We start from the raw sequence: 17,100 nt of genomic DNA, 5'->3' as shown, positions 1-17,100 counted from the left end.
GGCCCAAACACCTTCTAAATCCAGCCTGCGGACGGTCTGGAAATCAGCATGTTTTTTACATGAGTAGAATGTGTCATTTTATTTAAAATGCATCTCTGGGTTATTTGTGGGGCCTGCCTGGTGTTTTTACATGAGTAGAATGTGTCCTTTTATTTAAAATGCATCTCTGGGTTATTTGTGGGGCATAGGAATTTGTTCATATTTTTTTCCAAAATATAGTCCGGCCCCCCACAAGGTCTGAGGGACAGTGGACCGGCCCCCTGCTGAAAAAGTTTGCTGACCCCTGCATTATGGCAACAATAAACATTATGGAAAGGGCAGATGGGCAACAGAACAAGATTCTTCCATCGAGGCAACAAAACAGGATCGTTCAATTAAGCTAGATTAGCATTAAGAATGGTTTAATCTGTCTCAAAGAATGAGACAGATGACCCAATACCCTTACAAGCCCTTTTATTCTATAAATAATCTACAGAAATATAACTAGATCCCAAGGTGTTGTTGCATGGTGTTCTTGAAATAGTGTTTAGCACCAGAGGGCTGTCTGTGAAGAACAAAAAAAACCTTTGCACTTGGGAGTTCAAACAAAGTATTTCTATACATAGCAGCAAGATGAAATTAGTCTTTATGCACACCTGACACAAAAGACGGTCCTGCAACACGGCTGCAATCACAGCCTAATTTTCATATTTATAAGGAATCTTATTTCTTGTGGTGCATCCATAGACCAGGAAGAACTGGTTTGCACAAGGTCCACAAAAATAGTCTGACAAACAGCTGCAGAGCAGATTTAATTATGAACCTACATATAACCAGAGCCACAGTAATTTAAGCAAAGAGCATAAAATACAGTAGAGGACTTCCTGGTGTACTCTCTATCTATACCTGTACAGTCAGAAATAATTAAGAAAAATAATTTATTAGTCTAATAAGTTGGGTTCCTGCATGATTTTGCATCGTATTAGTCTTTTGTTATTCCATTAAGTAGTCAAACAGAAGGGATGACTTCAGACTGTACAGATTGTGGGATTCCAACACAGTCAGAATACTTCCCCTGAATTGTGATAGCTGCAGGATGAATGTAATAGCAACCTTAGAAGACACTCTAGGCCATTTTACCTTGTTTTGAATAGTGCTGCCCTTAATTTAGCATTTCAGCTGAAAAATTTAGATCAGTGGCTCCCAAACTTTCTTCCCTTTGGACCCATAGCTGCCAAGTTATCCCTTTTTTAAAGGGATTTTCCCTTATGCTGAATAGGCTTCCTCGCGAGAAAAGGGAAAACTTGGCAGCTATGTCTGGACCATTTAAAAACTGCTGAGTGTCTTGGTGGACTACTTAATTATTGATCTTTGTGTTGTAGCAACTGTGTTGCTGGATGCTGGATGATTACACAGAATTACATAGAAATTAAATTTTAATACCATAAAATACAACATAAAAGAAGTAATAAAAATACAATTAAAAATCAATATAAATATTGATGATTAGCCACAACCACAAATTCACTGACTCAATCTGAACCACCTGAATGAAGCTTCCAAACCACAGTTTGGGAACCCCTGATCTAGACGACACTCTACTCTGTGACATCTGTGTTTGCATCTTTTCCTCTCTATAATTGAGCTGCACATAAACCTAGTCATTTGAGACTGATGCCCCATTAAAATTTTGCTTCTCCCCCTAACTTTTAACATTCTCCTTTCATCTACTACATTTAAGAAAACGGTGTCCCAAATCCATAAGGCAAAAGAAGTGTAAGTTATTTTTGACTTACTTAAAAAATGAGCTTTGAGTTCTCTCTATGTGCTTTTTGGAGTGGCATACTGCCCTAAATTTACATTTTCCCTGCTGTGTTAAGCCAAAATAAACCTTTGCTGGCTATTGTGAAATCTCTGGCAAGCTGTTAAAGAACTCTACACCTCATCCAAAGGGCCTTGGTGCCAACTGCCATGTATTTCAGATATCTTGATGTATGATCAGACCACCATTTCACTAAATAAACATTCACTGCTATTGTTTCATTCTTGTGGGGTGCAGCCCCACGTACAACATTTTACCCACAGCAGTTTCCTAGCAGATACTACACATTCCCTTTTATAGCTTCAGCTTCCTTGTGCAGAGAGATTAATTGCAGTTGCTAAGTTTCAGTGGAGTCTGATGGGTATGACCAAATAGGTCTTTGCTGGCAGGTTTGTCCCTGGCTGGCTTAATAAGATTATGTCTCCTAGCACAGACCACTGCTCCTAATTACACAACCATATAACCCTGTCAAACTAATAGCTTTAGTTATCCCTTTCTTTTTCTTTTCCTTTTCTTTCTTTTCAAATCTGCTCTAACAATACAACTTAGCCCTTTTGGAGGGCTAAAAAACCTATGCAAACAAGCACTTTTTCCCCCAATCCCCCTTTTGGGTTTCACAAATGCACAGTCCGTTTAAGGATGCTTCCAGCTCAAAATAACATTGTGAGATTATACTGGAAAACTCAGCAACATACCGTACTGAAAACCACTTTTATTTCAAGCACAATGGCAACATGTCTTTCATTCTAACCATGTGGTGACAGCAAGTGTAGGAACCTTTGGCCCTCCAGATGTTGCTGAACTACAACTCCCATCTTCCCTAGCAAGCATGGCCAATGGCCAAGGATGGCTGGGATTGTAGTTCAGCAATAACTGGAGGGTCAATGGTTCCCCACGCCTGGGATGCAGCCGAAATTCTTTGACCCCAACTGCCAGGATCACATATTGAATTTTGTGTGGTCTGCTTCAGGAAGGTGGCTTTGCACAGGATTCCTAGTTACAGGTAGGTAGCCGTGTTGGTCTGCCGTAGTCGAAACAAAATAAAAAAATTCCTTCCAGTAGCACCTTAGAGACAAACTAAGTTTGTCATTGGTATGAGCTTTCATGTGCATGCACACTTCTTCAGATACACTGAAACAGAAGTCACCAGACCCTTATATATACCGGTAGTGAGAGGGCGGGGAGGGATATTACTCAGAAGGGTGGTGGGTATGGGTGATTGGCTGACAGGTGTGGTAAACCTGTTGACTGTTAACGACTGCAATTGGTCTTACAGGAAAAAGCAAGGGGTGAGATGACACCATTTAATTAGAGACATAGTAGTCCTTGATCCCAGCAAAACAGAATGCTAAACCTCCACAGGTGCATGGACTTGTCAAGGTCACTGATAATGCAGCCCTTGATGAGCCTGTCTTGAGGACTTGAAGTACTGAGTACTGTAAAGGTAAAGGTAAAGGTAAAGGCACCCCTGACCATTAAGTCCAGTTGTGGAAGACTCTGGGGTTGTGGCGCTCATCTCGCTTTACTGGACAAAGGAGCCGGCTTAAAGCTGGCCAGCATGACTAAGCTGCTTCTGGCGAACCAAAGCAGCGCATGGAAACGTCGTTTACCTTCCCGCTGGAGCAGTACCTATTTATCTCCTTGCACTTTGAGGTGTTTTCAAACTGCTATGTGGGCAGGAGCAGGGAACAAGCAACGGTAGCTCACCCCACTGCAGGGATTCGAACCGCCAACCTTCTGATCGGCAAGCCCTAGGCTCTGTGGTTTAGACCACAACACCACCCACATCCCTTATTGAGTACTGTACACACTTTTATTTCCTCAACTTAGTCTAAAATACCCATGTGCTTTTAACTAAATGATTAAAACTTTGCTATCATGGATTACAAAATAAAAAGCTTTAAGTGATTAAACCTGGAGCCATCTAAAAATACATACAGTAGTTAAAAAAAGGTATAAGCAAGTGCACAGTTAATGTGCTTAAATCACCCTCGAGTTAAAGACACTTAACCACACTTAACAATGCTCTCTGTTATGCCACAGAAGAGAAATGAAGCCTGCAGGAGATTCTTCACTTAGCACTAGTAGCATCCTACAAAAGACTACACGCCAAATTCTCCTGTGTCCATGCTATTATATTATTTCCATGTTTTTCTCAGAAGCTCAAACTAGATTTCTACATTCTATAAAACCAGAACGATGTACCTACAAAGTTGTGTGAAACAACTACCTGACATTTAGAAAACACCTAAAGGCAGCCCTGTTTAGGGAAGTTTTTAATCTGTGATATTTTAATGTATTTTGCTATTTGTTGGAAGCCGCCCAGAGTGGTGGGGGAAACCCAGCCAGATGGGCGGGGTATAAATAATAATAATAAATAAAATAATAATAATACATAGAAACACATGGGACTACACACACACACACACACACACACACACACATTTTACTGTATTACAATCGCAGAATTGGGTTCTGAGGTTGAAGGAAATGGTGGGTTTTGTTACTGGAGGATTTTAGGGCCCCTGGCTTTCAGCAACATGTAAAATTTTGTTGTTTTGCAAGTGGAAACTCTGACTTCACACACTGCTTTTATGAGAAAGCAATGATAGGAAACAGAACTCAAGAGAAAGCCAGCTTCCTTCAAAAACCATATTCCAGTCAACTGCTTTTAAAGAAAGTAAGTCACTCTGAATTAGTTCTTTCAGGATTTTCTCTCAGTTGCAGTGTGAAGTCCCAAATGGCAATGCTTTCCAGACTATGGCTCTAAATCCAAGTTGTAGTATGTCTGAAAGAGATAGAATCTTACTGAAAAGTTTCTAAAAGGAACTATCAGAAACATTTAAAAATTTGGAAAGGCTCTAATTAGTAAGCTAAATACTAAGAAGGGGCCCAAAATAAAATGTAATATTAGCAGCCACATCTTTCAACGGAGGCCTTGCCTCAACCACATATAAAGCAGGAGTAGGGTTCAATTTAAAATGTAAACGTGGGACATGGCAGAGGGTGTCTAGCATTCTCCCACTTTTGTCAGAGCCCATCCACCTGGGACTTTCCCTCAGGCCAGGACCGGCTCTAGGTAGACCCCCGGTGGTGCAGTGTGTAAGGGCGCCGGGCCGGTAGGCAGGGCGCCGCGTGGAAACCATGCTGCGCCCTGTGAGGGCGGGGGCGCCAGAGCGATCTCCGCCCCTCAGCACCAGGGTGCGCGACCTGCTCAAGACTGCCCTGCCAGGACCTGATATTGGAAATAGTAACTTGATGGCGAAAAAAAGTAGCTGAGCAGAGCAGTAGTGGACAGACAAGTAGCAGGCAGAATTTGTGCATAAGCCCCTTTTACTCTTTAACTAGGGCCCTTGCCTCTCCAGTGAACTTACCTGCATCTCTCACAATAATAAATTTCTATTAGCTGCTTTTCTGTTCACAGCAACAATCTTTCCTTTACAACATTCTGTACACTGTGCAAAAAAGAACACAGCGTCTCAAATATGAATCCACGGGAAGCATTTGTACTGTACACTATCATCAATCTTGCTGTACATTTTTAGTTGTACCTTAGTGCACTAATGACACAGCAGACTGTGGAAAACATCTACCTACATGTGAGAGGATGGCAGATAGTAGCTGCCTTAAATACCCAGAATAAGTCTGAGAATAGGACTGAGCCACATAGTTGCAATGCTTCTAAACTTCGTCAACTGGCACCAGATGAAGCATTTTACAAATATCAGGTCCACAGATTCTATATCTATAACTGGACACCGCATGGGTTGTGCCAATCTTCAAACTAATGACTACTAGCCACAAATACAGGATCTGTGTAGATGGAAGAGGCTAAAAGAGGTATTGTGGTTGAAAAACATCTTCCCTGGTTGTTATCTCTGCTAAATAATGCTTCCACCTCATGAACACTTCCAGTTTAGCACCGCAGAGGTAAATCACCCACAAGGAAAACCTTATTTAACTCTTCATTGAAACATCCATGACTTAAGGCCTTTTTTGGCTCAAAAGCTTGCAATACTTTAAAATAACTGACCAGTTAATTGGGTCAATAAGGTACCTTTAGTTTCATAGCAAAACATCTAATGCAGGTAAACTTAAAACCCCTCAGTGTGATAAAATAGGAAGTCCTTTCCATCCTTGCTTATGGGTTGCCTTGAGGTTCTAATCTGCATTACTGTTTCTACGTACAGAAGGAGAAAGGAGCAATTTTAGATGAATTAATATATAAAATGAGGGACAGCTGGATCAATGCAAGGAGGAAGGAAAAAGAGAGTACAGTAAGTTAGAGGTGTTCCCCCTCCAAACCATAGCTGCCAAGTTTTCCCATTTCTTGCGAGGAAGCCTATTCAGCATAAGGGAATTTCCCTTAAAAAAAGAGAGAACTTGGCAGCTATGCTCCAAACAATTTCCTACAGAGACTGAGAAATTGTACAGGTATTTGCCTACTTTTACATAGAAGGTAATGGGCAATTATCCCTAATGATACTTAGTTGCAAATAATTTCCAGAGGGGTTATCCATGTCCGTCAGTTGGAGCAAAACCAGCAAAGGGTCTTGTGGCACCCTGAAATTTATTATGCTACAAGTCCATGCATGTTACTTGAAAGTTAAGTCCTAATGTCTTCAAAGTTGCTTACACTCAGGAAAGTGATTTTCAGATTGCAGCCTAGCAAGAATAGTTGACACCTACAAATGCACTGTGTGTAGGCTTCTGTTCTTGAAATAAATGCAAAGATAATTTTATATTCCTGCTGAAAAAGCCAATTTAAGCATATAAGGTTAATTTACACATGAGAGTTTAATGAGGCATTAAAAACCTCCAGGTAGTAGACCATCCTAAAAAAATTACACACAGAAACCTTTCATAAACGCAGATTGAACCAGATCATCATGTTTACCCTAGTTTTAATTTATATTATAAAGGATGACATTACTGGCTGTTTTGACTACCTAAGGCCCTAAGGGGATTTTCATGCAGTAGGCTATGCATGTTAGAACAAGACACTATTCCAGTGAGGCAACAGACACTTAAGACCAAATAAAGCATTAGGAAAATGTATGTATTCTAATGACAGCTAATTGTGAACCAGGAAAAAGGCAAAAGTTGGGGGACTACTAAGGGATATGTGGAAGAGGCAACGGAGGAATACATTTTTTAAATAAAAAATGTGTTTATTTTTCAAATTTTCAATTGCATTTCAGGAAAACACACACACAATTTGATTAGTTTTGCATCAACTTACATTATGAGGTTGGCGGTAGAAATCTTCTAGATACTCAGTGTCTATCTGCAAAGGATTCTATTTTTTAAATTTCAGAGGCTGTGAAACCAAGTCCTTGTCAAACAAGTATGCATTATATTCCACCAGGAATTTGTCCAAGCCTTATTGCATCAGCTTGGGCACCCAGATTCAACAAGTATTAGTGGTACTGTACCTTTAATACCTGCACAGAAGACTTAAGCTGCTCCTTACATAATCCCTCATCTATGTAATTATTAAAAGCACAGGAAACCAATTCTATACCAACTCTGACAAATTTGTTCATTAATGTAAGTTACCGCCAATATGAATCTTTTTTACCTGCCATTTTATGATGTGTAGGACTTGCAACATTCTATTTTGCATTCTTCACATCACCACTTTGCTATAAAGATTATACACTGTTCCATACCAGAAGGCAAATAGGGACTTGGTTCTAGAATAAGCTTGTGGGCTACATGTCAAATATACAACTGAACATTTACAAGCTGGAAGCATTTCCAATTTTGACAGAGGGAGTATTCCTACTTATCAAGAGTAGATGTGGTCTAGCCAGATAATACACTAATAGATAAAGAATTCTTTTTATCTATAGGACAGTTAAGCTCCCCAAATGAAGGCTCTTTCTGCATCAAAAGGACCGAAGAGTTCTTGTATTTGGTGGATGCAAGAATATTACCCACCTCCACTGTAACTTCTGAACAGCTAGAACTGACTGTTCTTTTCAACAAAGGTTTTGTGACTGCGCCCACAAGGTGCTATCTAATGACGTAAATGCAGAGGTTTAATTTCTCACAACAGTCACTGACTTCAAAATTCAAATTCTTAGTTTTCTCCATTCCCTTCTGTGGTCAAGCATCCTAGGTGAAAGCATAGCAGATGCTCAGAGCCGCTACACCAAAGGCAGCTGGGAGGGTGATGCAAGGCCAGATATCTGATTCACTTGCAAGATGATAATCAGAGCAGATTGTCTCTCTTGATGCTGTTGCCAAAGAAGGCAAAAAAAATTGAGTCCCAATATGACATTATGTAAGTGATTTAATTACTTCTAAGTAAATTATGCTAAGGATTGGGACATACATTAATTCAAATCAAGCTTGAGGAGAAAGCAGGTCTACCAGGAAGGTAATGATGGGAATAATGATAATTGTAGAATACAGTCCATCGTACCAGCCCTTAGCTAATATTCAGTCAAAAGAAGTTTAGTAGCATGAAGGAGCTCATGGCAGCACCTGGTTCTGGATTTAGAAGAATCATTTAAGTAAAGAAATGCACTTATTAATTTATGCCTCAACAGGAACACATTTATTTGGAAACAAATCTCACTGGTTTCAATGGGACACTCCCAAACAAACAAGTCTAATCATACTTGGGAATAAGTGCCACTGAAATGGATTTATGTACATGCAAATGCATTTATGACCAGGCTGTAAATTTTACTTGGCTTTATATTTTTTATACCAGGTAATCAGTGTTGGCTCTCTCTTTTTTTCTTTTTCTTTTTTGAGCTGCTGGTTTTCAAGGACCAAGGTTTTCAAAATTACATTACTTTGTCTACTTTTAAACTAGTGTAAAATTATAACATTAAGAACTAAACTTGACCAAACTAAGCATTTGAGGTTTTTTGATATTAAAATTATGCTACTATGGGAAGAAATCACTGAAGAAATCACTTCTAGCTTAGCACTTGTAGTTTATTTGGTTGTGCAGTGTGGCAAACCATACTAAGTTTTGTTTGTGTCATGCACGGCACCAATGATAGGAAGCCACACAAGGTGCATTCACAGTTAAGGTCAACACAATGGGAAGGATAGTTCAGTGGTAGATAATATGTTGCATCTGGAAGATATTTAATTCAACTCTCAGCATTTTCAATTAAAAGAAAGTAAATAATCTCAGGTAGCAAAACTGAAAAATATAGTTCTGACCAAGACCCTGGAGATCCAAGTAAAATAAAAAAAATTCCTTCAGTAGCACCTTAAAGACCAACTAAGTTTTTATTTTGGTATGAGCTTTCGTGTGCATGCACACTTCTTCAGATACAGTGAAATGGAAGTTTCCAGGCACTTGGAGATCCACTTCAAGTCACAGAGTAAAATTATACTGGCCAATGTCACAGTGACTAATGACAAAGTATGTTGGTTTGTATGTCATGCTAACCCATAGTTTGTTTTAAACTGTGGCTTAACTGTGAATGCACCTTGTGTGGCTTCCTATCATTGGTGCCGTGCATGACACAAACAAAACTTAGTATGGTTTGCCACACTGCACAACCAAATAAACTACAAGTGCTAAGCTAGAAGTAAGTTGTAAGGTAAAGGTAAAAGGAACCCCTGACCATTAGGTCCAGTCGTGACCGACTCTGGGGTTGCGGCGCTCATCTCGCATTATTGGCCGAGGGAGCCGGCGTATAGATTCGAACCGCCGACCTTCTGATCGGCAAACCCTAGGCTCAGTGGTTTAGACCACAGCGCCACCCGCTCCCTATAAGTAAGCTGTATTTCTGGCTTATTTTTGGCATATCGGTCATTGGTTTGTTGGGGGGGGTACCCCAATCCAGGGTTGTGCAACACGACAAGCCATATTATGGCTTTTTTGTGCCATGCATGACACCCACAGGTTAAATCCTTGCAAGGGGTAGAAAGCACATTGACAGTTAAGTCATAGTGTTTGTGGGGGGGGGAGTAAATGCTTTGTTTCTGTTTTTAAACTGTAGATCTGTTTGTCACTGTGGTTTCCTTTGAGAGGAGGGGAGCTTATAAATTCAAAAAATAAATACTGTAAATAGTTGAAAACGAATCATGGCTAAGTGTGAATTGTGAACTAGCTTGGTATAAGAAAGCTTTATATGTTCAGCAGCTCTGTGTCTCACCGCAAATAAAGCCTTGAGCCTATTTAGATACATAGCATATTCAGTATTTTCACAACCAAAGCTGAAATATCAGCACTATATAACTAGGTAATGTGGATTATTAACTTTCCTCCAGGGTGAAATCTAATGTCGGGTTTTTCTTAAAGGTGCACACTACTTTCTTAAACCAGTGATTACAGGGCTCCTAAAGCACTTCTTTAATAAAATTAATGTTGAATACAAGAGTTGTCAGATGGACACCACACATGGCATACTAGCAAGAGACACTCAGTGCTCTCTATTGCCTATCACCCCTACTAGGACTTACCTAAACTGTTTTTAAACACTACAGGACTAAAACCCAGAGAGGACAAAGTTATCAGAAGGTAGTTTTCATTACTCTGCCACCTGAAAACTGACACATATTCTAAACTAGAAAGTCATTTTGCCTTGACAACATTACCCTGGGCATTATTCAGCTGTAAAGCAGGAACGAGAAGAAACAACCAAATCTTAAATTCTTTATTTTATAACTTTTAAAATATACAAAGCTCGGGCTGCAATCCTATATACACTTACCTGGGTTTTGCATCACTGAATTCAGTGGGGCTTATTTCTGAGTAGCCACGCATGTATAGGATTGTACTGGCTAACACATGACTTGTTAGTCTTCACTCCGTAATACGGATTTTCCTGTTGCACTAAAGTTGCTCAGAAAGATTTACGATACAGACCATTTGTTCCCTTTTGTTAGACAAGAGGCTCTAATCCTACAATTTGCTGATCTGCACAGGTGGGCAGGCTGTAGGCTAAACACAGACCAGATTAAAGAACGAGCAATATTTATAAAACATGTAAAGGACTACTTCAAACAGAAAGATTAGGAAAACATGCAGACTCATGCTGTTTTTAATATACAGTATATATATTTATTAGGTAAAAAACACTACATAGAAATAAATATTTAAGATACAAGTCATTGCTGAGAGCCTTACACAGCTATTGCTTTGCTATTATCTAGCTCAGCCATCCCCAAACTGCGGCCCTCCAGATGTTTTGGCCTACAACTCCCATGATTCCTAGCTAAGAGAACCAGTGGTCAGGGATGATGGGAATTGTAGTCCAAAACATCTGGAGGGCCAAAGTCTGGGGATGTCTGATCTAGCTAGCTAGCTAGCATTAGTTGTGGTAGTAGTAGTAGTAGCAGCAGCAGCAGCAGCAGTATTTCAACAATACATATACTGCTTAATTACAGTCATCTCTATGCAATGTACAGGAGACCCAATAAAATAAGTCTACAAATGAATTAAACCTATAAAATAACAACATAATTTAAAAGCCTGCTGGAACAAAAAGTCTTCAGTAAATGAAGTGCAACAGGGAGAGGGCCTTTCTGACCTCAATTGGAAGGGAATGCCACAAAATTGGACCCATAATACTGAACACATACTTTGTGGATATGGGCCCTGTATCTGAGCTGTGGGGGACCACTAACAGTGACTCCTGCAAAGATCTCAGTGATTTAAGCAGGGATATAACAAATCAGGTTGTCCCTGAGGCAGTGGTTCCCAACAGGTGGTCCACGGACCCCCAGGGGTCCGCAAGCTATGCCAGAGGGGTCCGCAAGATGCTATTAGAATAAAAAATATATTAAATATATTTCGTATGATAACAGATTTTTTGTTTTGGCCGCTTCCTGCATGAGCAGAGTCTACTAGAATTAGATGAGGCAGTAGTTCTGCTGTATGCTGTTAGGTGGCGCTTTACAAACACTACTGTTTTGCAAAGAGGCAGCGTGCGCATTCTACTAACGCTCACCTCCCCAAGATGCTTTGCGCGCATCGGCTTCATTTGTGCGCTACTACGCAGGTACCCTGTCTTCTCCATTCCCCTCTCTCCTCCATGGACTCTTATAAAAAGACTCTTAATTTGGCTCTCACTTTTTAATTTTAGGATTGGGAATTAATAGGGGTCCTTGTCACAATAGCGGCTCGATGAGGGGTCCTTGAGAAAATTTTGTTGGGAACCCCTGCCCTGAGGTATCCTAGATCCAAATTATTAAGAGCTCTGTAAATTAATACAGGTGGTGCTATGGGTTAAACCACTGAGCCTAGGGATTGCTGATCGGAAGGTCAGCGGTTCGAATCCCTGTGACGGGGTGAGCTCCCGTTGCTCGGTCCCAGCTCCTGCCAACCTAGCAGTTCGAAAGCACATCAAAATGCAAGTAGATAAATAGGAACCGCTACAGCGGGAAGGTAAACGGCGTTTCCGAGTGCTGCTCTAGTTCGCCAGAAGTGGCTTTGTCATGCTGGCCACATGACCTGGAAGCTATATGCCGGCTCCCTCGGCCAATAATGCGAGATGAGCGTGCAACCCCAGAGTCGGTCACAACTGGACGTAATGGTCAGGGGTCCCTTTACCTTTACGTCTTTAAATTAATACAATAACAAGTTATAGCTGGCCTAGTAGTGTATGGACAGCCAGTGGAAGCTTTTGAACACTGGAGTTATGTGCTGGTGATAGCCTGTCCCCATCAACAGCCTAGCTGCAACATTTTGCACCAGCTGGAGCTTTTACTAGACCAAGGATAGCTCAACATAGGGCACATTGCAATACAGTAACCAAGTTTTGAGGTTACCAATGCATGAATCACTGTGGTCAGACTATCCCTGCCCAATAAGGGCTGTAGTTGGCGTACCAGCCATAGTTGCAAAAAGGAATTCATAGCCACTGAGGCTACCCAAGCTTCCAGTGACAAAAATAGTCTCAAGAACACACCACAACTCCAAACTTGTTCATTCAGCGAGTACAACCCCATTCAGACAGGCAACTGGACAATTCCCAAGACATCTTTACAGGATTCAACCTCAACTTTCTGGTCAACTCCACCACTGTGCTCACACAGTCCAGATCATGTGCAGCCTCGCGTGACTCAGATGTTACAGAGAAGTAGAACTGTGTGTCACCATTGTTTTGGTGACACTTTGCCCCCAAACTCCGAATGACCACACCCAATGGCTTCATGCAGATGTTGAGTAGACTGTACCCTGTGGGACACCATAGTGCAATGAGCATGGGGCTGAAACACAGTCTCCTAATGCTGCTCTCTGGATATGACCCTGTAAGTAGTAGCAGAACTACTATAGAACAGCGCCCCAATTTCCATCCCACAGAGATGGTCCAGAAGGATACCATTGTGAATGGTATTAAAAGATCAAGAAGCAAGAGTTGCATTCCTCCTGTCCTGCTCTCAATATAGGTCATCCACCAGGGCAACAAAGGATGATTCAGTCCCAAAACTGCACCTGACTGAAATGGATCTAATTGATTCATATTCTCCAGGAAATGCTGCAGCTTTCTCAGCCACCACTATTTTCACCATACCTTATGAAAAAAGGGGGTACTTGCAACCAGATGGTAGTTGTTATAAACCATAGATTCTGAAGTGGAGTGTTTAACAGCAGTAGGCAGCTTTCCACTGAGTAAAGTTGTGTTCACCACACCCTGGATCTATCCGGTTAACACTCCCCACCAACTGGCTTTCACCAGCCAGGATGGACAGAGGTCAAGAGTGCAAGAAGCGAACTGCATCACTGCATGAAACCTGTCCACATCACTGGGCTGCATAATCCAAAATTGATCCCACAGAGCATGGGAACACACTGCATTGGATACCTCAGCTGGAACTGCAACAACAATATTTTAAAAAATTCCTTCCAGTAGCACCTTAGAGACCAAGTTTGTTATTGGTATGAGCTTTTGTGTGCAAGTCTAGACATACAAATCACAGCACTTTATCCTGAATTTAAGAGCTGTGAATATATGGCATTGTTGAATCCCTGAAGAATGTGCATGTTTCCAAGCAGAGGTTTTCAATGTTTCCAAGAAAATGCTCCTATTCAAGTACACATGACCTTCACTTTTATCTTGGAAGTAATAGTTCTACATGGGAGTGGGTTACAAAAGAAACAAAAGCACACTAGCATAAAACATTTAAAAAGTACAAGATGATAATAGAGTATATCCAAAAGAAGTGCACAAAGACCTTTTTAGTACAAACAGCTTGGGATCAACATGTTTACATTGAGGTTTCAATCTTGCGCACACTTACTAAGGAGCAAGTCACATGGAAGTAAGTCCCAAAGCCAATATGCCCAGAAATAAGCTGCAATTCTGCACTAAACAGCAGTCCCCCATGCCACACTTTGAAACCAGTTTGAGACACACGCTACTGATTGCCATATATTTCCTCTGAGTGTGTGTGGTGACTGTTCTTCAGAGAAAAATGCCAGTCATATTGGGCATGAACTCCTTAATTTGGGCAGTTCTTTGGATCATAGCCCTATGTTGTAGAACAGTGGCTCCCAAACATTTCCTCCATGGACCAATGGAGAACTGCCAACAATCTTGGCAGACCACTTAATTTTTCTACCCAAGATAGAATGCTGTATGATTTTAAATTTGCTTTTATTACTTTCATTGCATTTTACTGTATCACAATTTTAATTCCATAAAATAAAATATAAAATACAACAAGATTCCTGCATTGCAGGCGGTTGGACTAGACGACCCTTGTGGTCCCTTCCAATTATACAATTCTGATTCTATGAATAAATAATAAAACACAATGCAAGAAACAAAAGACGCAATAAAAATACATTTAAAAATCAACAATAATATTTACTGTGGACCACAGTTTGGGAACCCTTGTTGTAGAACAATTTACTTCTCTAGGTTTTTTTTAAAAAAGTTGTTTCCCGTAAGAGTACACTATCAAGTAAGGATATAATAATGATAAAAAAAATGAGTAATGGGATATATTTTATTGGTCCAGCAACTTCTGTTGATATAAGAGCATGTGCACACATACAAGTTATATTTTTGTGTGTCTATACTACATACAAATCAGAAAGTACAACTACAAACACATACACACTTATAAAAATAGAATCCATTTCATTAAAATGTATCAGGTTGCCTATTTTGCATTCCATGTTCTGGCAATAGCGCAAAGCTGCCTACATCACAGAAGAGAGGCTCGGAAGGTCAGTGGCTGATCAGCCAAATAAAATAGCCTCCTGATTAGAACTGCTAGATCTGTATACTAACCTATTCATGGATCCCAGCATAGGACAAAAGAACCAAATGGGTGCCTGTCCCAGTCAATACATAGATATGCCTTTTCCGAGTGCATGATCAGTCCTTATAGAAGCAACACTACTGTTCATAAACATGTGCATGGATTGCATGCATCTATACTATGTTCCATTGCAGTTTGAAACCCACGACCCTGTACATACATTCCCGCATGCCAAGTATGCAGATGGGAAATGGAGTCCCAGTAAGAAGAAGGGGCTTGGTGACATCTTACTGCATATGTCAGCCACGGCATACTTGTGCTCTGTAGTAACCCTAAACACATGTGATTTCTAAAAGTACCCACTCTTGACCTTTAGCTACCTTTGTCATGCTCACAACCAGCGTGGTTAACTTAACTAGTTATGCAAGGGTGATCTTTCCAGCGCTTTTCCGGGCACGGTTCTGGATGAAGCAGGAATTGCAATCCTTGTTGGCTAGCTACTGGAAGTATGGCTGGCACCCGGAGGAGAGAGTCATTACAGTACTTGCAAGTGTGCAAGGCTGCAGTCTCAAGCATGATGCACCAGCGCATCATACATTCTTCGCCTATAAGACTATATGCCCCCATCGAAACAACCACCGACATAAGGCTGTAATCCGCCGCCGCCTAAAGCCACTCACACGATAAGTCGACCAAAAACCATTAACATGTGAAAATGCACCATGCCACCTTCGTGTGGGGACACCTCGCCGGTCTGTGCCGAGGCGGGGGGCGGATTAAACTTCATTTCCAGGAGGGTCGCGCAACTCTGTTCTTTCACCACAATCCCACTACTTTCCCATCCGCCGCCGCCTCCCGCCTATTGTCCCGCTCCCCTTCCCCCAGTTTTAGGAAACTCCCTCAGGAGCCCAAAGCCAACTAAGAGGAGCTCCCGAAGACCGCCAAGTGCCCGTTTGCCATTCATAACCCCCAAAACGGGACGCCCAAAAGTTCCCGCACACTTTCCTTTCCTCCCCTCAGCCGCGCGCTCGCCTAGGAAAGGAGCGCGGAATGGCGGCGGAGGCTTCTCCATACTTTTCCCTGCGTCTGGGGCCCAGCCCTGCGCCCCACCCAGCTCAACAGGTAGGGAGGCAAGAGGTCGGACAGGGGATCCCCTCCGTCCCGAAGTTGCTGCCTCGGATCCGACGGCCGCACTCACCTTTCCGCCATGTCCTCCGCTCGGGCCGCGCCGCCCGGGCTTCCCTCCTTGTGCCCCTCCGGCTGAGCGAAGGCTACTGCTGCTCCTGAGCGAGTCGGGATCAGGATGTGAAACCCGATCCCGCCTGCTGCCGCCGCCGCCGTTGCTGCCCCTCCCGGCTTCCCGTGGAGCGCAGGGACCCCGCTCTCCAGTCCCTCTGGTGGGGAAAGCCAGCTCAGGCCTGGCAGTGAAATCTGGAAAGGAAAGGGGAGCTGGGGTTAAACATTAGCGAGGGTCCGCGGGAGTTTAGTGTGCTAAAAGCGCTTGTTGCTCCTTCCCCGAGTCGGCGAAGCTTTATAGACGCGGCGGCAGACGGTCGGTTTTCCTTCCCTGTCAATCGAAGGTCACACTTTTCAGCACTACATGCTCAAATCAAAACCACCTCGTCTTTTAAACCGTTTTAATAACTACTTTTTTTCCCTAACAGGTAGCTGAAGAGGAAATATTTCATTTCTTTTTGCTCTTTCAGAGCATGTTTATTTTATTTTATCCATTTTAATGATTGCCTAGACAAGCAGGCGGTAATGGTTATTCTGGATTAATAAAAAGCAAAGTGTCTTTACGCACAGCCATTCTGCTACATACATTAGTAAATAAGAGGTATTCATCATGGTTCTGTGATCAGAAACAAGGATTAGGCATGAACTAAATTTGGAAAATGTGTGGAAATGTAACTTTTGGGATATCTTTATAACTTGGTTCAGTATTGCCTCCTTTTAACTTCAGATTAGATTATCCAAACCACTTGGTTCTGTTCTTGCAGTCTTTAACATAAAGGGTGGGTGGGTGGGACCCTTAACATTCTTATCCCTATAAATGGAATAAATATAAAAGGATAGTTGAAGTAAGTTTGGGGGTACCTGAATCTATA

At 41.7% G+C, this 17,100-nt stretch overlaps 1 protein-coding gene across 4 annotated transcripts in view; it reads right to left on the bottom strand.

Moving 5' to 3' along the window:
* LOC118088364 (rho GTPase-activating protein 39) overlaps window positions 1-16,609 on the bottom strand; it is an 80,861-nt gene extending 64,252 nt beyond the window's left edge. Inside the window, exon 1 of one of the 4 annotated variants that reach the window (XM_035121953.3) lies at window positions 16,191-16,609. In XM_035121953.3, the coding sequence (XP_034977844.3) occupies window positions 16,191-16,201 (11 nt within the window). In that variant the 5' untranslated portion in view covers window positions 16,202-16,609. The remainder of the gene's footprint in view (window positions 1-16,190) is intronic. The other 3 variants (XM_035121954.3, XM_060277230.2, XM_088673470.1) reach the window with 3 other exon arrangements.
* Between the last annotated feature and the right edge of the window lie 491 nt (window positions 16,610-17,100).

Source organism: Zootoca vivipara, chromosome 7 (assembly GCF_965207765.1).
Source record: "Zootoca vivipara chromosome 7, rZooViv2.hap1.1, whole genome shotgun sequence".
NCBI lineage: Eukaryota > Metazoa > Chordata > Lepidosauria > Squamata > Lacertidae > Zootoca > Zootoca vivipara.
Note: the sequence above shows the minus strand (reverse complement) of the source record. Positions and strands in the feature narration are given on the sequence as shown.